Genomic DNA, 18,928 nt, shown 5'->3' with positions numbered 1-18,928 from the left:
GCCTACCCTATTTCATTTTTAACTGGTTCCAGTCCTGTTCTTTCAAATTTGGGTCAGGCCCGACCTTTTTTTTAGTGTCATCTGACATCTTGGCGTGAGCCATGTGATCAAACCTCGTTCTCGTCACTGATGGACTCCTTCTTACTCATATTCCCGCTCAGGCTTGACACCATATTGTTCAACGACAAAACTAACCCATAAATTTCCCAACATAACCACCTCTCCGATTTTCTCATGCAATTTCTTGACATCCAAACACATTGAAACGAAACCAAAAGCAGAAAAATAAGTGAGGGAAAAAGAGAAAATCTAAAGTCCAATAGCGAATCCAATTGCAACGTCGCACAAATTAGCTCCAGAGGATCCTTGCAAAACCCACTTATGGCTTTGACGAACGAATTGAATTAGAGATAAGAGGCGGTCGAGGCTAGAGAGGTCTTAGAGCTCATTCTTGATACGTCAAGAGAGAGGTTTCGAGAGGGGTCGTGATACAGTAAAGAAAGGTTTCGAGAAGGGTCGTGATGCAGTAAAAACTAACACACAAATTAAACCCTATATATTATGCAATCGTAGTATGAGTAAGTAGAGATCATTCTATTCCGGGGATTAGAAGGGATGCTAATCAACACAAATTAAATTTATAAAACTGAAAACTAAGTCAAAACTAACATCAAAACAATGACTGGGGGGATTTTGGATGAATTAAGTAAATGACAGAAAGTAAATTAAGTTGTGAATGAAATATAGATGAAAGGATAGCTAAATGATTAATCTCCACACATGAATCATATGCATACAAATCGATTTCCAGTTATTCTTCATATAAACCATGAATGACAATGCCCTAAATTAATTGTGAACAACACTAATTAACTCTCAGATTTTCCTAAGTTTATTGAATTAGACTCAGCGACGCAACCAAATTATTCTTCTCAAGTTCCCTAACTATGAAAGGCATGATAGAGATACATCTCAAAGATCATTAAGTTCTGTGAAAATCATAAGCATTGACAAAACATTATTAACTATGAAAAACATGATACTCCTGCCAAGAATTTACTTAACTCAATCATGACTAGTGACTTTTACTACTTACACATATAAGTTCATAACGATTAGGTAAAAATCTCTTATATTCTAGCATCAAATCTCTGCATGCAAACTAAGTGTGCACCCTTAATAAACATAGAAAAATAAGTTATTTATAAAGCAGATAAGTAAATCACATTCATGTTTTAAGAAACAATAACTGGATGTAATCAATTTATATAAAACATAAGATCATGGCTTCAAATTCACCTCTAGCTAAAAAGAAACTTAGTTACACATGTTCATCATAACTGAAAAACAATCTAAGATAAAGATTGAAACTTAAAACAAAGATAGAAAGAACTCTGAAAATTAATTTCATATATATAGAGAGGGAACGGCTGAATCCAATGAGGAAGGGGTTTTGACATTTTGAATTATTTTAGGACTCTAAGAATTATGTAGAAAGTGTTGGAATGTGATTTAGGATTCCTCCTTACAGCTAGAGATAAGATAAGATAAGGTTAGTTAAGATAGGATAAGATAATGTTCCTCTCCAACTAGGATTCCTCTTTCTTGTGTAATTCCTTGCCTTCCAAGCCTCGACTTTAATTTCTCCAGATTTTAGCACATGTCTAACACCATTTAAACACCAAAAATGTCCAGGCCATATGCAATCCACGCATGCTATCCAATCCAAATCCAAAACTGCTCCAAATTGCTCTATTTTGTCATTTATTGTCATCTTTACGAACTGGACCTTCAATAATACGAAAATAACTTAAATTACCAAAATAAATGGAAATTAACTAAGTAAATGCAAAGAAATAGGATAACAAAGTCGTATAAATATGTTCCTATCAGGTCGAGAGAGAGAGAGAGGGGAAGGCAGAGTGGATGGAGAAGAGGGATAGAGAAAACGAGGGTTTCCAAAGGAGGAGAGGTTTAGAAAAAAAATGTTATTTTAATAATAAAATAATATTAAACTTTTTATTAATTTAAAAAAAATAGTTTTTAATACTAATTGTTCGAGCAATTCATTTTACAAGGTGGATACACTCAGGCAATTAATATTCACTAAGATAATAATTGCCTATTGCCCATTGGCCTGGACAATTATTGCTCTAAACTAACTCCTAACTCCTATGGTTGAGTTACAACCCAAAATTTAAGTTTAAACTCGCCCAAAACTTCTCCAATCATTGGACGAAAAAGGGTTTCGGTACAAAACTTATTTTTGGGCCAAATTTAACCCAGACGCTGTCGGCCACTTGTGGAAAGACCAATGTTTATTTATTTATTTTTTTCGATGGTCCTTCTGGTTGGACTGTTGGTTGAACCAACTATCCAAATTCAATTTAAAAAAAAAAAATCAAAGCAATACATTAAATCCAACGGTTGAGATCGAATATAATCAAATCTAATGGTGGAAAAAAAAAATCCAAGGACCCAAAAATTAAATCTAACAGCTAAAACAATTAAAAGAATCAAAATTCACCCAAAAACTTTGTATATACCTATGTATTTGTTCAAACATTCAACATAAATTCACTTTTGTCAAACAAATTCTTCCATTTTTTCTTTCTTTCTGCCCAACTATGTATCTGTGTTTAAGAGTGGGGGTGGGTTGAGTGGTTTTTCATGTTCTTTCACGTGGTGCATATGTGTAAGAATGAGGTAGGTTTAGTGATTTTTCATTATTTATCGGAATTTAAATATTTTTAGATTAAAATGTTTATAAAAATAAATTAGGATAATCTACATGAAGTTTATTTCTAAAAAAGTTACCCAAAAAAAGTTATGCTAAAATTATTTTTTTATAATTTTGGGCTAAAATTTTAATCCAAAACCATTAGAAGAAAAAAACTGTTTCTAGACTAAGAGTGGAGTTGCTCGTATTGAGCCCTTGTTCTTATATTGGTTCTTTGTTCTTTGAGACAGACAAACTTCAAGTCCATTTTAAGTGATGGACTTTTATGGAACGGGACATCACTGTAATGATAAACATTTTTCATGTAAGTTGTTCCCCATCTGTAAATTGAAAGACGCCATTTGAATAAAGCTTGTTCTTGTAAAGCTCATGATTCCTTCATTAAACCTACTGGTGAGTCGTGAAATGAGGCTCTGTTTGGTGGATCAGACATGATAAATTATTTTTAATTAAGTTTGACATGTAACTCAACCCACGTTTGGTGAGAAAATTCTAACATATACTGGATTGGCAACAAATTAAAATTAGAGAAAATAGGACAGGTTATGTAACCCATCCTCACATACGGGTTACAAGTCCCATCTCCCGACCATTCTTCTTCGTCTGCGCCTTCTTCTTCTTCTTCTTCATTTGCCGGCGAGTTCGGCTTCGATTTGGGTCATACAACGGGGGTGGGTGTGAGTTTTGCGCAGTCGTCGAAGTAGCATCGAGGGTCGTTACAAGCATCTGATTTCCCTCTTTTTTGCAATTTTTATGCAATTTCCTCTTGTTTGCTCAAGATAAGTCTCTCTTCTCCCTTCCCTCTTCGAATTTGAAACATGGGTACATTGATTTTTTTGAATCTAGGGATTTAACCGAAAAGTTGTCTAAAGTTAGCCTAAAATATGCTTGTTTGAGTATTAAGTTCGTTAATTATTATTGGATATTTATTTTTTATTTTGTACGTTCTATACTTTTCCAATTCAATGTTGGTACAAAAGATGGTGCTTTAGAAATTTTTGGGGATTTCATGAATTGTTGGACATGGGCTGGGCAGTGAGAAACCTCGATTGCAATCCTGTTCTTCCTGTTGTGTTCATAGGTGGAAAATATGTCGACGCGTCGAAATATATCATATTCTACCAATTGGATGGATCTCCGAAACAAATGCTAAAAATGCACAAGCCATCTAGTAGCTAAATATTATCACACAAGAAGCTTAAGCTTGCTATGCTAATGTTCTATTAATTGGTTCTAGTAGTAAACACAGAAAAGAATTGCAATACCATGCTTAAAGAAAATGAGTATTGAGGTTTAATTTTCCTTCGTCTACTTTTATGTAATTTAACTTGTCTGGTTACATTCTATATGTATGAACATTTGACTTTTGTTTCTATTACTATCCAAATGTCCCACCAGGTTTATTGATTCTTCTTAGTTGTTCATCTTTTGAACTTTGATATACAACATTTAGTGATTGTTTGGGAGGCAAGTTATAGTTTGAAATCAGTTTTGTGGATGTGTTACTAAAAGAGCATTTAGAAAGTCCCATAACTGTTAATGCGTGCATTTCTCTTAGGTTTTGTTCATTCCTAGGTTGGTACATTACAATAGATACCTAGAGATAGATACCTAAACTACACGTATATCTTATGACATTAATATACATTATTTTGGATTATATGCTTGAGGTTAATATTACTTCCCTTAATAGCATATTAGACTTTCTATGAAGTCTAGATTTATTGTTTGGCTTCCCTTGTCAAATATTGTAAATTCTACCACCATGCTCTAGTTAGTTTTAGGGTTAAAATGCTACATTGGAATCTTGATCCTGGAAATATCATTTTAATAGCTGAACTTCTCATATCAAAGGTTTATTTATTCACATGCATTTCACGCTATTATTTTCAATTCATTTTGTCTAGTTGTTCTGTCTCGTCAAAACTTTTCAATGCTTTCACGCATGTTGGGCACACACTTTAAGACAACCCATATGGTCCATCTGACAGCTTTTTTCCGAAAATGGTTTTTCAACCCTAGATCTTTCCAGATTGTTTTGTACTCGACACGTGGCTTTTTGGTACCCCTTTTTTCCGAAAATGGTTTTTCAAGCCCTCTGTAAATTGTCCATCTAGGGTTCATTTGTTCTTTGGGACTGAGATTTGAATATTTTGAGAGCTTTACTTTTTCTTCTCTATCTCAGATCCCCTAGGAGTATCAAGCATATTTTATGGGCAAATGTTTTTCATCGAATATTTTTTACATTGCTTGCTTAAATCTTGTTTATATGCTCATTTGTTTTGGCTAGGATATTTACACTTTAAAAAAAAAAAAATTGCTTTAGCTTGGAGCTACCTCTTATGTTCTTACTCGAAAACCCTAGCCACAAAATCACACTCATGCACCAAATACCCACATCATTGCATATTAGGGGTAGCATTGTTTTTATGATTTTGATTTATGTTTTAGGTCAAGTTTTTCAAGTTTCAAATCCTTGAACTTACCTCTTTTTGGATTCGCGTCAGTTTCAGCTTTCAAGTATTTAACTGGTGAAACTGACTAGACATTTAAATCCAGATCTGCATACCATTGCCATATCATCATATGCATAGTTTGTGTGTTGGTCTCAATGCCACAAGGTGAAGAGTTCAGGAGGAGCTGATATCTTGTGAAGATTGGAGACAAAATTATTTTGGTGCCACAAGGTTAAGAGCTCAGGAGGAGCTGCCACTTCGTGAAGACCGAAGGAATCCGTCTCATGTAAGGCAAGGTAGCACAAAGGTAAAGCTTTTCTGTATACTAGGTCTAGGAATTGAGTTTTGCGTGGTACTTTGTAAGAATCTTGTTTACACTAGTGGATTGGACTCAGTGGAGAGTCCCCGGTTTTTTAACCCAGAGGTGGGTTTTTCCAGCCGAAAACTTCTTTCGTTCTTTGTCTCTTAAACTTGTCCACATATCTTATTTACTTGCATATGTTTTATGCATCCTATGAATTGTTATTTGATATGTTTTAGAGACTAAGTTTACATTGCATATTATGAGTAATGAACTGAATTGTTGTTGACTAGGATAACTTGTAGTGAACCAAGTATGATTCGTAGATATGTGTTTGATTAACTGACGAATTTGTACTTAGTTGACTGGTGAGCTTGACTAGTCAGTCTAGCATACTTTAATTCATAATTGCTTTATCTATTTGCATAATGTACTGATATGAAAACGTGTTCAAGTTTAAGAATTATTGTAGTGAAACTAATATGGCAAACTCTAATTACTTGAACATATTGGTCAGTAAAGATTTGTTCTTGCAACTGCACTTTATATCTCTGACTAACTTGTAACTAGTTGACTAACTCATTTGACTAGTCTACTGTGCAAAGTTAAATTTTTAATTACAGAATATTCCACCAAGTACCAAATTTCAGTTTCTTACACTTATAAGCTATATTTAGTGGCCCAAAGCTAGCTTTCCTGTTAATTTATAGTTTGGTTTCTCGACTGTATCCTTTTTTTGCTCTTGTGATCCTTTTTTTTGCTCTTGTGATCCTTTTTGTGCTTTCTGATTTTGCTGAATTGTTTTTTGGATGCTCTTATATTAGTCGAATATTGATTCACTTATCAATGTACATGGTGTTGGGAGTATTGGGAGTATTATGTCTACTAATAGTTTAACAGAACATCACATTTAATAGAAGTTCCACTGAGTTCCCTATGGTATGGGATAAAGGAATGGCTTTGTATGTTTTCCCTCTTTAGATAATGTAAATTCTAATAGAGTATGGGGAAAAAGTAAGATGCTTTGTGCTGCCCTGATACAGGCTGGGCTAAATATTGAGGTCTCTATGTATTGATATAGTGTATCTTTCTTGACTTTAAAGTTGTATTATCGTCCACCTACATCCCATCTGCCCTCATGATTCATAACATATAACATCGTATGCAAAAATCAAATGTTGGATATGTTTGGTTTTTGGAACCATGGATGGCTCGAAACCGAAAACTCACGAATTACGGCTGCTAGCTCGTTGGAAATACTGTACTAGGATCAAGGTACATCATTTTGTCAACGTCTTGGCAGTGGAATGACAAAAAGATTGTTGATTTGGTTAGATGGTGATAATATCCAAGTGGGATTTTTTTGGAGTTTGAAAATTCTCAATGTTAATAGCTTTTCATGTGCAGATTGAACATGACAAGCAGGGGTAAGCGTAACGCTAATATTAAGGCTCCCAAGTATAATTAGGAAAGTTATGAGGGGGATGGATTGTTGAATATCCCTGAAGATATGGTTGCAACTGGAAATCGTTGGATTTTGTTATATTTTCTAGTTGGATTTTTAAGAATTTTAACTGCTGAGGTTGGAATTTAATTTTGGACCTTGTTATATTCTAAAAATCATACTTTTCTAAATGACTATATGGATGCATTTTCATATCATTTTCTTATTATCAAATTTGGCTACACATTGTTTAATACACGCCATGAAATTTTTATATTAAATAACTTAAATGTCTTTTCGTAAAATGATTATTTAAGCCTAATAAGATTTAAAAAGAGAAAATCTGCAAACATTAAGAAACATTATCACGAGGCAGTCCAACAACATCAATCCTAGATAGTAACGATTATTGAATTGTCCATATAACTCGTAGATGAAACTAAAGAAGCCAATATGGTGGATGAGAAACCTAATGTTCCGCACCTAATGACACTTCTGTAATCATCTAATAGACTCAACCCAATTGATCGAAAGACGAAGGAACTCTTGCAATCATCCTATTTCCAACTATTTTGCTGACAATGTGACTGAAAAGGATCTGTAAATTCAAGGTATTATGCAACTACGCAACAAGAAAGGAAAGTGATGCCTAATTGACAGAAAACCCCAAAATCTATAGAAAACGAAACCCTAATTCGATAATTGACAAAAGAAATATGGGGTGTGAGGGTGTATTAAGATAAATGACAAAAGTAAGTTGAGTGTGTTAAGATAAATTTTAATTTAAAAAGTAGATGGGGGTGTATTAAGCACGTGGGGTGTGATCAACAAAATGTGGGGTGTATAAAACAACCCTTTATATTTATTAATTAAATTTTTTATTCACAAGTTGGAAAGATGCATCCACGTCACTAAAAATGTGGACCCCAAATTTGTCACGTCATTACTTAACAATCAATTTAACAGTTTATGTAATGGAGGTTTGATATTGCAATGAATTGGTAAGTTGATATGTGACATTGCAATGTTCGAAAGATGAAGATGATTTGTTACATAACCCAAAATTGAGATGGTAAATTGCAATTTTACCTTAATTTGAATTTGCAATAAGCAACATAGAGAAGGACAAAAGAATTTGTAGACATGTAAATTTCGTTGCATACAAATGATGCATTACAAAGCTTCACGTGGCATATGACCCATCATAAATGGACAAGTTATCAATGACATGTGGCATAAATCAAGCAAGGGAAGTACAAAACATTCCCAAAATTCAGCTCAAGGGAGAAAACTCCCTTAAATTTGGCAAAAAGGTCTAAAGTGATCCTAAAACCGGAAAGAAAGCTAAGGCATCTTCACAAGACAAGCAAGAATTAAAGATTGTTCACAAAATAGGCAATAAAGCCTCTAAATTTCGGCCAAGGGAGTAAAGATGGCTGAAATTAAGACACAAAATATGCCTAAATTTATCCCATGGACAAATCAAAGCTAAATCCATCCAAAGGCAAGCTTTGAAAAGTCTATAAATACAAGTTCCTCCCACAAGCATGAGGCCGAAAATTCTACATGGAGAAGAACTTTTGCACTAATATTTGAAGATTAATACACTGCCAAAACTCTATTTGAAGAACGTTCAACCAAAGCCGAAGCTTTCTTTCGACCAAAGCCGAAGCACTCCCTTGAAGAATCAACAAGCACTCGTGCCGATTCCTTCAAGATTTTGTTGCAAGCTCAAAACTTGTAACGACGTTCGTTTCAAGATCAAGTCACCAAGACCCTTGAATCAACAAAATCCTGTATCAACATCACCCTTTGCCCCAACTTTGAGGTGAAGACCATCCACACACCGTTTCAAGCTCAAAACTTGAAGCAATCGTTCAATCGTTCGTCCGAGATCAAGTCATCGTGACCCTTGGATCAACAACCTATGCATCTACATCAAATTTGAAGATTGAATCAAAGAAAATTGTAAACAGAGATTGTAACCTACAAATTCAAATCAATACAAATTTACTTTGTACACGTTTTCTCATTTCATTCGTTATAGAATTTTTGTATTTACAAATTTGGCACGCCCAGTGGGACCTTTCTACCTCTCATCTTTGTCTTGAAACCCGCAAAAAGCACAAATGGCAGCAAGAAAGGATGTAGCTGTTCCCGCTACCAACACGAAGAATAAGGGTATCCTTGCCACAAGTGGTGGCACTTTGGGTGTCACAGCCCGAAGCAAGGCAAGAATTCTCTCTGTTGTGCCTTCCACCCCTCCATCAACTCTGCTGAATGAGCAAGAGCACCTGAGGCACGAACCTGTGATCACCCTAGCCTCGTTAAGGGCGGCAAGGGAAGAAAGTCTGAGGAGGTACTCTGAGTCTTTGACTTTAACTTCTGACACAGATTCAAGCAACTCGTGTCCCGTAGCCATGCAAGTCATGACTACTGGCGAAACTTCCATCAAGGAGTAGCTGGCTCAAATAAGTGAAGCAATTACAAGGCTGACAAGGACCGTGGAGGAGAATAACTTGCAAATTGCTACGCTCGTCAACTGTCTAGAGGCGCATCATGACGACAAAGCTGACCCGAAGGTTGATTCACCAAAGGAGGAAACCGATGAAAAGGAAGAGCCTCTGGTGGAGAAAACAGAGGAGAAGCTGGACCAAGCAACAACGCTCATGAGATCTCTCTCTATCCAGCAGCTACATGAGATGATCACTAGCACCATCAAGGCACAGTACCTAGGAAGCTCGCATGACTTCGTGTTGTACTTAAAGCCCTACTCCAAGAAGATTGACACCTTGAGGATGCTAAGGGGTTATCAACCGCCAAAGTTCATGCAATTTGATGGAAGGGGCAATCTTAAACAACATATTGCCCATTTCATCAAAACTTGCAGCAATGTTGGGACAGAGGGAGACTACCTTGTCAAACAGTTCATGCACTCGCTGAAAAGTAATGCCTTTGACTGGTACACCGATCTTGAGCCTGAATCCATCAACAAATGGGATCAGCTTGAAAGGGAATTCCTTAACCACTTCTACAACACTTGCCGCACTGTAAGCATGCTGGAGTTGACAAGTACGAAGCAATGGAAGGATGAACTTGTCGTCGACTACATCAACATATGGCGTTCATTAAGTCTGGATTGCAAAGATTAGCTTTCTGAAACCTCCGCCATTGAGATGTGTGTTTAAGGCATGCATTGGGGGCTACATTACATCATCTAAGGCATAAAGCCAAGAACATTTGAGGAACTGGCAACCTGGTATGGTAGAAACTAACATACAAATTAAACCCTATAAGTTATGCAATTGTAGTATGAGTAAGTAGGGATCGTTATATTCCGAGGATTAGAAGGGATGCTAATCAACACAAATTAAACTTATAAAATTGAAAACTAAGTTAAACTAACAACAAAACAATGGCTGTGGGATTTTGGACGAATTTAATTAAAACAAAAGTAAGGTGCAGCAAGTAAATTAAGTTGTGAATGAAATATGGATGAAAGGATAGCTAAAGGATTCTTCTCCACACATGAAAGATATGTATACAAATCGATTTCCAGTTATTCTTCCTATAAATGATAACTCATTTATTTCATAGATTTATACCATCCATTCCTAGTCTCTTTATGAAAATTTTGAGTTAAATTGGTTGCGTTTTACTCTCTTTTGTGTTAATGTGCAGTTAATTGTATTTTAGAGCCATTTGAGGGTAAATACGAAAAAATGGTGCTAAAAGAGGAGAATTTAATAAGGATTATGATGTAGAGAGAGATTCAAAATGTACAATTGAATATGGTGATGAATATGGCCCTTTTAAAAGACCAATAATAGCAAAAAAGTCTGAAATAAATGCTCCATTACTGGGATGTCTTAGCATTCTATAACAGCCTCTTTAACCTCATAAAACAGAGAGTTTTGGCCACTTTTACACAAGCTTCCCCTTGGGGTTGCCCAGAGCTCTCTCTCTTCTCTTTCTTTGGCCTTTCTTCCAAAAATAAAATCCTTTCTCCATTCATCATCCGCAGCCACCAAAGAAACCTCGTAGCCACACTGTTCTTGGAGAAGTTCAACATCAGAATTGCTTCAAGGGGGTTTCTTCTGAACTTCAATTTCACTCATGTTGTTCTTGAAATTTATATATTCAGTAATTATGTTGTGTAATTAAGTTCATAGGTGGGAATTTCAATGTAGCCTTGCAAACATACTCTATGTTATTAAGTTAAAGTATTGAAATTACCAATCTGTGTTCTTGTTTTATTCACTGATTTTATAGTATAATTTGTTTGTTAATCTTAATGTTTGATCACCATTAGGGCTACTTATGAATTATTTGATCAAGGTTATAGTACACATCATGCTTAATCTTGGTGGACATGTGAATGAATGAAGAAACTGCTATGCATACATCCTGCCATGTGATTTCTTTGGTTCTTTGAAGTTTTCTTGTTCTTAATGGATTCTTATTTGGTAATCTAAGTTGAACATCACAACTAGGTTGCAGATTAGGAGTACTTAATCACAACCACACATCAAATGAATGATCATAAATAAGTAAAATGAACCTTAGTTGCAGATTGGAGAGTTGAATACGTTTTGACTTAATTTTCATTGAATTGGCTTGTAATGGTGAAATCGATATTCCTAGTTCCATTCCCATCGTTTCTAAATCAATCTATCATTCATCTTTATCTTGTCTTGCATTTTAAGTTACTTTAGCTTTCAAAACAAAAATCTAAATTCAATTTTCATTTGCATTTTCTTTAGGGTTCACATAAAGCTAGTAATTGTAGAGGTCTAATTAGTCTTTGTGGTTCAACACCCTTACTTGTGCCATTATACTATCCTTATATTTGCACTTGAAAGGAACACAACAAAATTTTGGCGTCGTTACAAGGGACTGATTTCAGTCCCCTATAATTCCTTACTTTATAAACTCTATTTGTTTTTATTTTCTTAGTTTAGATTTTTCATTTACAATTTAGTTTGTTTTGATTTCAGATTGTATAAAAAGATGTATGGTGTATGTCCATTATGTGCCAAGACTGGTCATCATTTCCAGTTGTGTCCTAGGAGAGATGAATTTCCTACATTTGTCCGAGAGCATTCACACCTCATAAGTTTCTCCAACCAAAGGCCAATGCATCCCTTGTAAAATGCATATAGCCCTATTTCGAGGAACCCTAATCATGAGTCTTGGAGCTGCATGGAAGCTCTAAATCAAGCATTTGCACCTCCCTCAGAGAAGACCCCCTTTGACAATTCATTGGAGGACACTTTGGAGCTACTTGCTCAAAGCACTTCACAATTTCAACAATCAACGAGTAGCATGATTCAAGAACACTCCATTGCACTTACCAAGTTGGAAATTCAATTGGGGCAGATTGTCCAAGTGTTAAATGAATAACCATGTGGTGATGGTCAAGATGTGAACGGTGAACAATCAATGGAATCTAGTTGTGCTGATATACATAGAAAAGTTCTTGAATTTGAAGCTCTTTCCCAATCTTCTAATTTGCTTGAATTTTTTTCGAAAGTTATGTTGGATTCTCCCTATTGTTTTACATCTTTACAGATGCCATCTTCGGAGTCTTTTGGAGATGATTTGCTGCCATATCAAAAGAAAAACAAATTGAAGTTGGATGATGAATAATTGCTGCCCATTCACCATAAGAAAGAAGATTCGGAGCTAGACGATGAGATTGTTGCCTTGAACGAGTTTCATTCATCCATTGAAATCATTGCTCCAGCCACATCTTCAACAATTTTCGAGGATATGCTTCTTCACAAGGAGAGATGAAAACACCATCATAATCATGTCCTTGTGGAAATTCAACGCACTATATTCAAAGTCCCTCGAAAGAAACCACTTCTTCCGACCAAGGTTCGGAGGTACCTTGACTTCTTGCTACCCTAGGTGTTCATCTATCATGGTACCGCTTCTTGTCTAGATGTTAAATAGAGCGCTTGCTAGGAGGCAACCTAGCTGGGTTTGTGTTCTTTCCTTTTATTTTGTGTCTTTTACTTTTTGTCTTATTTCATTCCGTGCATACTCTACCTTGCTGCATTGCATGCATTCCATTCATTTTTAAGCATCAAAGACAATGCTTAGTTTGGGTTTGGGGGTGAGGGATTGAAAATTTTCGTTTATTTTTAGTTTTGGTTAAGTTTGCTTTTGCTTACTAATGTGAATGTATAAGGCTATGTTTACAAACAAAACTGTAGTGTTGTCATGAAAAAGTTTTGTATCTTATTTTCTTTTACAAAGTTGTTACTCTTGGAATTATGATGGTTAAGGTACCATGCTCAAATTATAGAAGAATAGTGGAGACTACCCTAGTGAGCTATTTTGAGCCTATTTGCATCTTCAAGAGGGTTTAAAGTCTTTTTGTTCCTATCTTTTTCTTTCAAATTCACTTTAAATTATCTCATTATTTCTTGTTGATTGAATGCTAAGAATAATTCTCTGTTGCATATACCATGTGCTTGTTATCACTTATGAATCAACCCATTGAGATGATGTTACGCTATGCATGTTTTAACCACCAAATGGCTTTATTCCCAACCCTTTGTATGTTCCATTCATCTTTTTTGCAGCCAAACACTTTTAACTTGATTCTTTCATCACCTACACCAAACTCTACCCATCTTAGCCGATTACAGCCATACCTTATAGTTTGGGGAATACCAAAGTGATGAAGACATATAGATTGAGCTATAGATCAAAAATGTGTTGTGTACCGAGGTAACATGTGCTTGAATTGCAAAACAAGAAAAAAAAGTTTGAAAAAAAAAGAAAAAGGAAAAAAATGAATAAAGAAGATGCAATTTCCAAATCCTTCACTATTGCATGTGTGTCCTGGACGCTAAGAACAAACAATGAAGATCAATTCAAGAGGAGAGCTTGCTGGTTTCACAACAAAGACACTTTGGTATGTCCCAGGCTCTAGTATTTCCTATCCATTCTTTCGTAGCTCCCAGTCTAAGCCTTACATTACAACCTTATGAAAGTCCTAGCTGATCTTTATGGATATATTCATGGGTGTTGGTAAGTATGTGTGCTATCCATATTCTTAGTGTTTGATTCCTTTCATGAGATATATTCAAAAATTGTGCTTTTATTTCATGTTTCATATGTGAGAATTTTGATTCCCTTTTACATAACTTTACTCACATATGTTTGTTGAGAGACTACACCTTAGGATATGAGTGAAAATTTGAGTGACAGTCTGCGAGAATTAGAGTTAAGGCAAATTCTATCTTTAGTCTTTGAGTATGGTGCTTTTGAAGTCATGAGTCATGGAGCAATATTTTTACACTACACATATAATATGATTCTTTGAAGTGGCAGACTTTTCGTTTGAATGTATGACTAAGCTTTCATTGGTTCTTATTAGTTTGTTTCAAGTATGCTTTAACCAATTTATTTGTTGAGTTTGTAGATGTTTATGGGCGTCATCGCTGTAAACCCTCAGGAGACGCAACTCCTCCTACTAGGGACACCTAGAGGTTTAAAGGCTTGTTGCACATGCTTAGTGTAATCGTTTAGCCAGCGAAAGTGGTCTAGTTAGATTTTTCTTTGTTTTATTTGTTTTAGTTTTAGTTATGCTCGAGGACTAGCAAAAACCAGGTTTGGTTCAAAACCCTTACTTGTGCCGTTATACTATCCTTATATTTGCACTTGAAAGGAACACAACAATAAACCATGAATGACAATGCCCCACATTAATTGTGAACAACACTAATTAACTCTTAGATTTTCCTAAGTTCATTGAGTTAGACTCAACGATGCAACCAAATTATTCTTCTCAAGTTCCCTAACTATGAAAAGCATGATAGAGATACATCTCAAAGATCATTAAGTTCTGTGAAAATCATAAGCATTGATAAAGCATTCGTAACTATGAAAAGTATGATACTCTTGCCAAGAATTTACTTAACTCAATCATGACTAGCATCACATCCCTGCATGCAAACTAAGTATACATCCTTAATAAATATACAAGAATAAGTTCTCTACAATCACATTCATGTTTTATGGAACAATAACTGGATGTAATCAATTTATATAAAACATATGATCATGGCTTCGAATTCACCTCTAACTAAAAAGAAACTTAGTTACACATGTTCATCATAACTGAAAAGCAATCTAAAATAAACATTGAAACTTAAAACAAAGATAGAAAGAACTCTGAAAATTCTAGCAACTTCAATGGATGAATGCACACTCTAAATCTCTGCAGGAATTTCATATATATAGGGGAAAATGGCTGAATCCAAGGAGGAAATGGTTTTGCCATTTTTGAGTTATTTTAGGACTCTAAAAATTAGGTAGAAAGTGTTGAAATATGATTATGATTCCTCCTTGCAGTTGGAGATAAGATAAGATAAGGTTGGATAAGATAGGATAAGATAAGAAACGTAAAAGCTGCTAAGCCAACGTACGCTGGGGAACCTATTGAGCAAGAGCCATGCATTCCTATCTCTTTGCACAAGTACTTCCCGAAGGATTTCTTCCAACAATGCCCTACCACTGCCTGTCATATGGTTGAAATGGAGATAGAAGAGCCTTTAAAAGGAAAAGTTGTCATTGTCGAGGAAGAAAAAACTCATACGCCTGAAGAAAGCCTAGCATCATACTTAAGCATCGAGGAGGTGCTGCAATTGCCTAAAGAGATACAAAGAGCACTAATAGCGGTCTTGGCGAGTCTTGACGACCACGAAATGCAACAAAGAAAGGGCAAAGGCCTGGAGCTTCGACCACATGAATACGCCACATGCTGTGTCGCCCATGATGCAATCACCTTTACTAACGAATACTTGCTGCTAGGGTCAAAGCCTCACAACCATCCTATCTTCATCTCTGGGTATGTGAGGGAGCACAAAGTCAACCGTATGCTTGTGGATGGAGGTTCGACCATAAACATCATTCCAAAGTCAACAATGACTACAATAGACATCAAGGTAATGAACTATCTCGAAGCCATCTTTTAATCCAAGGTTTTAATCAAGGAGGATAAAGAGCGACGAACATGGTCCAAGTCGAAATGACCATTGGCGAACTCAAGTCAAGCACGTTATTCCACATGATTGACGCGAGAACTTCCTACAACTTTCTCTTAGGAAGGCCTTGGATCCATGAGAATAGAGTGGTGCCGGCCACCCTCCACCAATGCCTAAAGTTCTACCAAGAAGGGGTGAAGGTGATACAAGGTGACACCAAGCCATTCATCGAAGCCGAATTACACTTTGCAGACACCAAGTTCTACATGGATGAAGAAATGGTGCTTGAAGCTCTTCCAAAAGAGATCAAGTCCACAAACAAAGCCGCACCAAAAAAGAAAGAGTGGCAAGCTGTGCCCAAAGAGCAAAAAGGGGAAGCCGTACTATTTTCAAGCAAAGACGACGATGAGCCTACTAAGCTCACAACAACCAAAGGGAGTGTGATGCCCTCAAAAGGGTCAAACACACCCGTCTTCCGATACATCCTGATGTTGTGAAGAAAGAATGGGCAATCCCTATTCGAAATTGGTGCAAGCAAGCTGACACATAGCTGCACAAAGATGGCGTAAAGCTACTCAAGACATATGCAGTGTTACCTCTGACACAGCTAGGCGATGCTAAAGTTTTAAAACCATCATAAGGTTTCGTAAAATCCTTGCCAAAGGGGGCGGAACCAAGCTCTCTTCCAACCAAGAGGACCAAAGAAGGTTTCGACCTAAACACCTTCAAACTTATGTTAAAGGCTGGGTACGATTTTGCCTCTTCTTCAAATCTTGGAAAGAAGAACGCAAACACCGTTAACGACAAAGAACTTGACCTCATTGAGACTCAAAAGAAGTTGAAGAAGCATGGTTACGGAGTAGATAACAACAAAGCTGGACTTGGCTTTACACCAAATACACCCGTGAAGATCTCAAGAAAAGCGAAGAACGCTAGCGCTCAACACATCAGCGTAAGCATTGAACAAAATCAAGAGGAGCTTAAACCCGCTCCTCGAACATCAGTCTTTGATCAAATGAACCGTTCAAAACCTAAGGTTTCAGCATTTGATCGCATTGGTGGATAAGACAGGACCTCTATCTTTAAAAGGCTTAACATGCCAATACCCCAAAGCTCTGTTTTTGAAAGGTTGTCAAAACCCAAGAAACAAAGAAACATGGCTAGTTCTCCTTCACGACGGTCGGCCTTGGAAATACTTGAAGAAACCAATGACCCTTCTAGATAGAGGAAAACAACGTTGAAGGAAGAAAAGCTCGAAGGTCTAGCAAAAAAGATGATTTTTGAAGTTCGATTCTTTCACAGATGAAACGCCTAGCAGCCTTGGAGGTGGACACAAAAGACCCATTGAAGGTAAGGAGGCGTACTATCATCCACACCGGCCAATCTTCATGCCAACAAGCCCAAGGGGACGGCACCGAAGAGGCGGTCAAGACGTCTTCCACATCATGATCCAAGAAGATGAAGAAGACGAAGTCCCTGAGGAAGATGTCACTGATGCGCCATCTCAACTTAAAGATGGGTGGCAAGCCACGGTTAATGATCTTAAGGAGCTCATCTTAGGCACAAGTGAGGAGCCAAAGCCTATCTTCGTAAGTGCACTGCTAAGCATGGACGAGGTCGAATAGTACTACCAACTGCTCTTGGAGTACAAAGACGTATTTACTTGGACTTACAAAGAAATGCCTGGCTTTGACCCTACCATTACCGTGCATCGCCTTACAATCAAGCCCGGAATGCGACTGATAAAGCAAACTCAAAGACGCTATCGATTTGAGCTCATCCCACAAATTGAGGCCGAGATTGACAAGTTGATCGAAGCAAGCTTCATTCGAGAGGTGCAATATCCTAAATGGATCTCCAACATCATCATTGTCCTTAAGAAATTTGGACAAATATGTGTTTGCGTGGACTTCCAAAACCTCAACAATGCTTGCCCGAAGAACGACTTTCCCTTGCCAATCATCGAAATCATGGTGGACGTAACCACTGGCCACAACCCACTGTCATTCATGGATGGCTCATCTGGATACAATCAAATTCGCATGGCTTCCGAAGACAAGGAATTAACAGCTTTCCACACTCCAAAAGGTATCTATTGCTACAAAGTAGTGCCCTTTGGTCTGAAGAACGTTGAAGCTACATATCAACGTACAATGCAAAAAATCTTCAATGACATGTTACATAAAAATGTAGAATGTTACGTAGACGACATGGTTGTCAAGACCAAGAAGAGATCCGATCACTTGAAGGATTTACGAATGGTGTTTGACGAACTACGGCACTATAGCCTCAAAATGAACCCGTTGAAGTGTGCATTTGGTGTTACTTTTGGTAAGTTCCTCGATTTCATTGTCAAGCATCGTGACATTGAAATGGACTAATCAAAGATGAAGGCCATTCAAAGCATGCCCAAGCCAAGGAATCTACATGAGCAAAAAAGTCTACAATGACAGCTAGCCTTCATTTGGCGCTTCATCTCTAACCTTGCTGAACACTGTCAACCCTTACGTCAACTTATGAAGAAAGATGCTACATTCATATGGGATGATGCTTGCCACAAGGCCTTTGAAAGCATAAAAGGGTATCTGGCAAGTCAATCTGTCTTAGGAGCTCCTATGCTTGGAAAGTCGTTCATCCTATACATTGCTGCATAAGAAGGTTCCATTGGAGCACTCTTAGCATAAGAAAATGAAGACCAAAAAGGAAAGAGCACTCTACTACCTAAGTAGAACTTTTACTGGTGTCGAGCTTAACTATTCAACTATCGAGAAGATGTGCCTTACCTTAGTCTTTGCCATCCAAAAGCTTAGACACTACATGCATGCTTACACCAACCACTTGGTTGCTAAAGTTGACCCGGTCATATACGTCATGTCTAAACCAGTTTTGACATGGCGGCTAGCTAAATGGGCATTGCTTCTCAATCAATGTGAGATCATCTATGTCCTAGCCAAAGTCATCAAGGGACAAGCCTTAGCAGACTTC

At 36.8% G+C, this 18,928-nt stretch overlaps 1 protein-coding gene and 1 long non-coding RNA gene across 2 annotated transcripts; both read left to right on the top strand.

Moving 5' to 3' along the window:
• The first annotated feature begins 3,137 nt into the window (after positions 1-3,137).
• Positions 3,138-7,138, top strand: LOC126601696 (uncharacterized). Its single transcript, XR_007615792.1, has 2 exons — positions 3,138-6,772; positions 6,905-7,138. It is a non-coding gene; the product is annotated as an uncharacterized LOC126601696 (long non-coding RNA).
• Positions 7,139-17,913: 10,775 nt separating this feature from the next.
• Positions 17,914-18,324, top strand: LOC126602951 (uncharacterized). The gene is made up of 2 exons (XM_050269751.1): positions 17,914-18,031; positions 18,137-18,324. The coding sequence occupies exons 1-2, from the start codon at positions 17,914-17,916 to the stop codon at positions 18,322-18,324; spliced, it is 306 nt and encodes a 101-aa protein (XP_050125708.1).
• Positions 18,325-18,928: the final 604 nt, after the last annotated feature.

The sequence above is a fragment of the Malus sylvestris genome, chromosome 15 (assembly GCF_916048215.2).
Source record: "Malus sylvestris chromosome 15, drMalSylv7.2, whole genome shotgun sequence".
NCBI classification, from domain to species: Eukaryota; Viridiplantae; Streptophyta; class Magnoliopsida; order Rosales; family Rosaceae; genus Malus; species Malus sylvestris.
The sequence above is the reverse complement of the archived record's forward strand: the minus strand, read 5'-3'. Positions and strand labels throughout refer to the sequence as shown.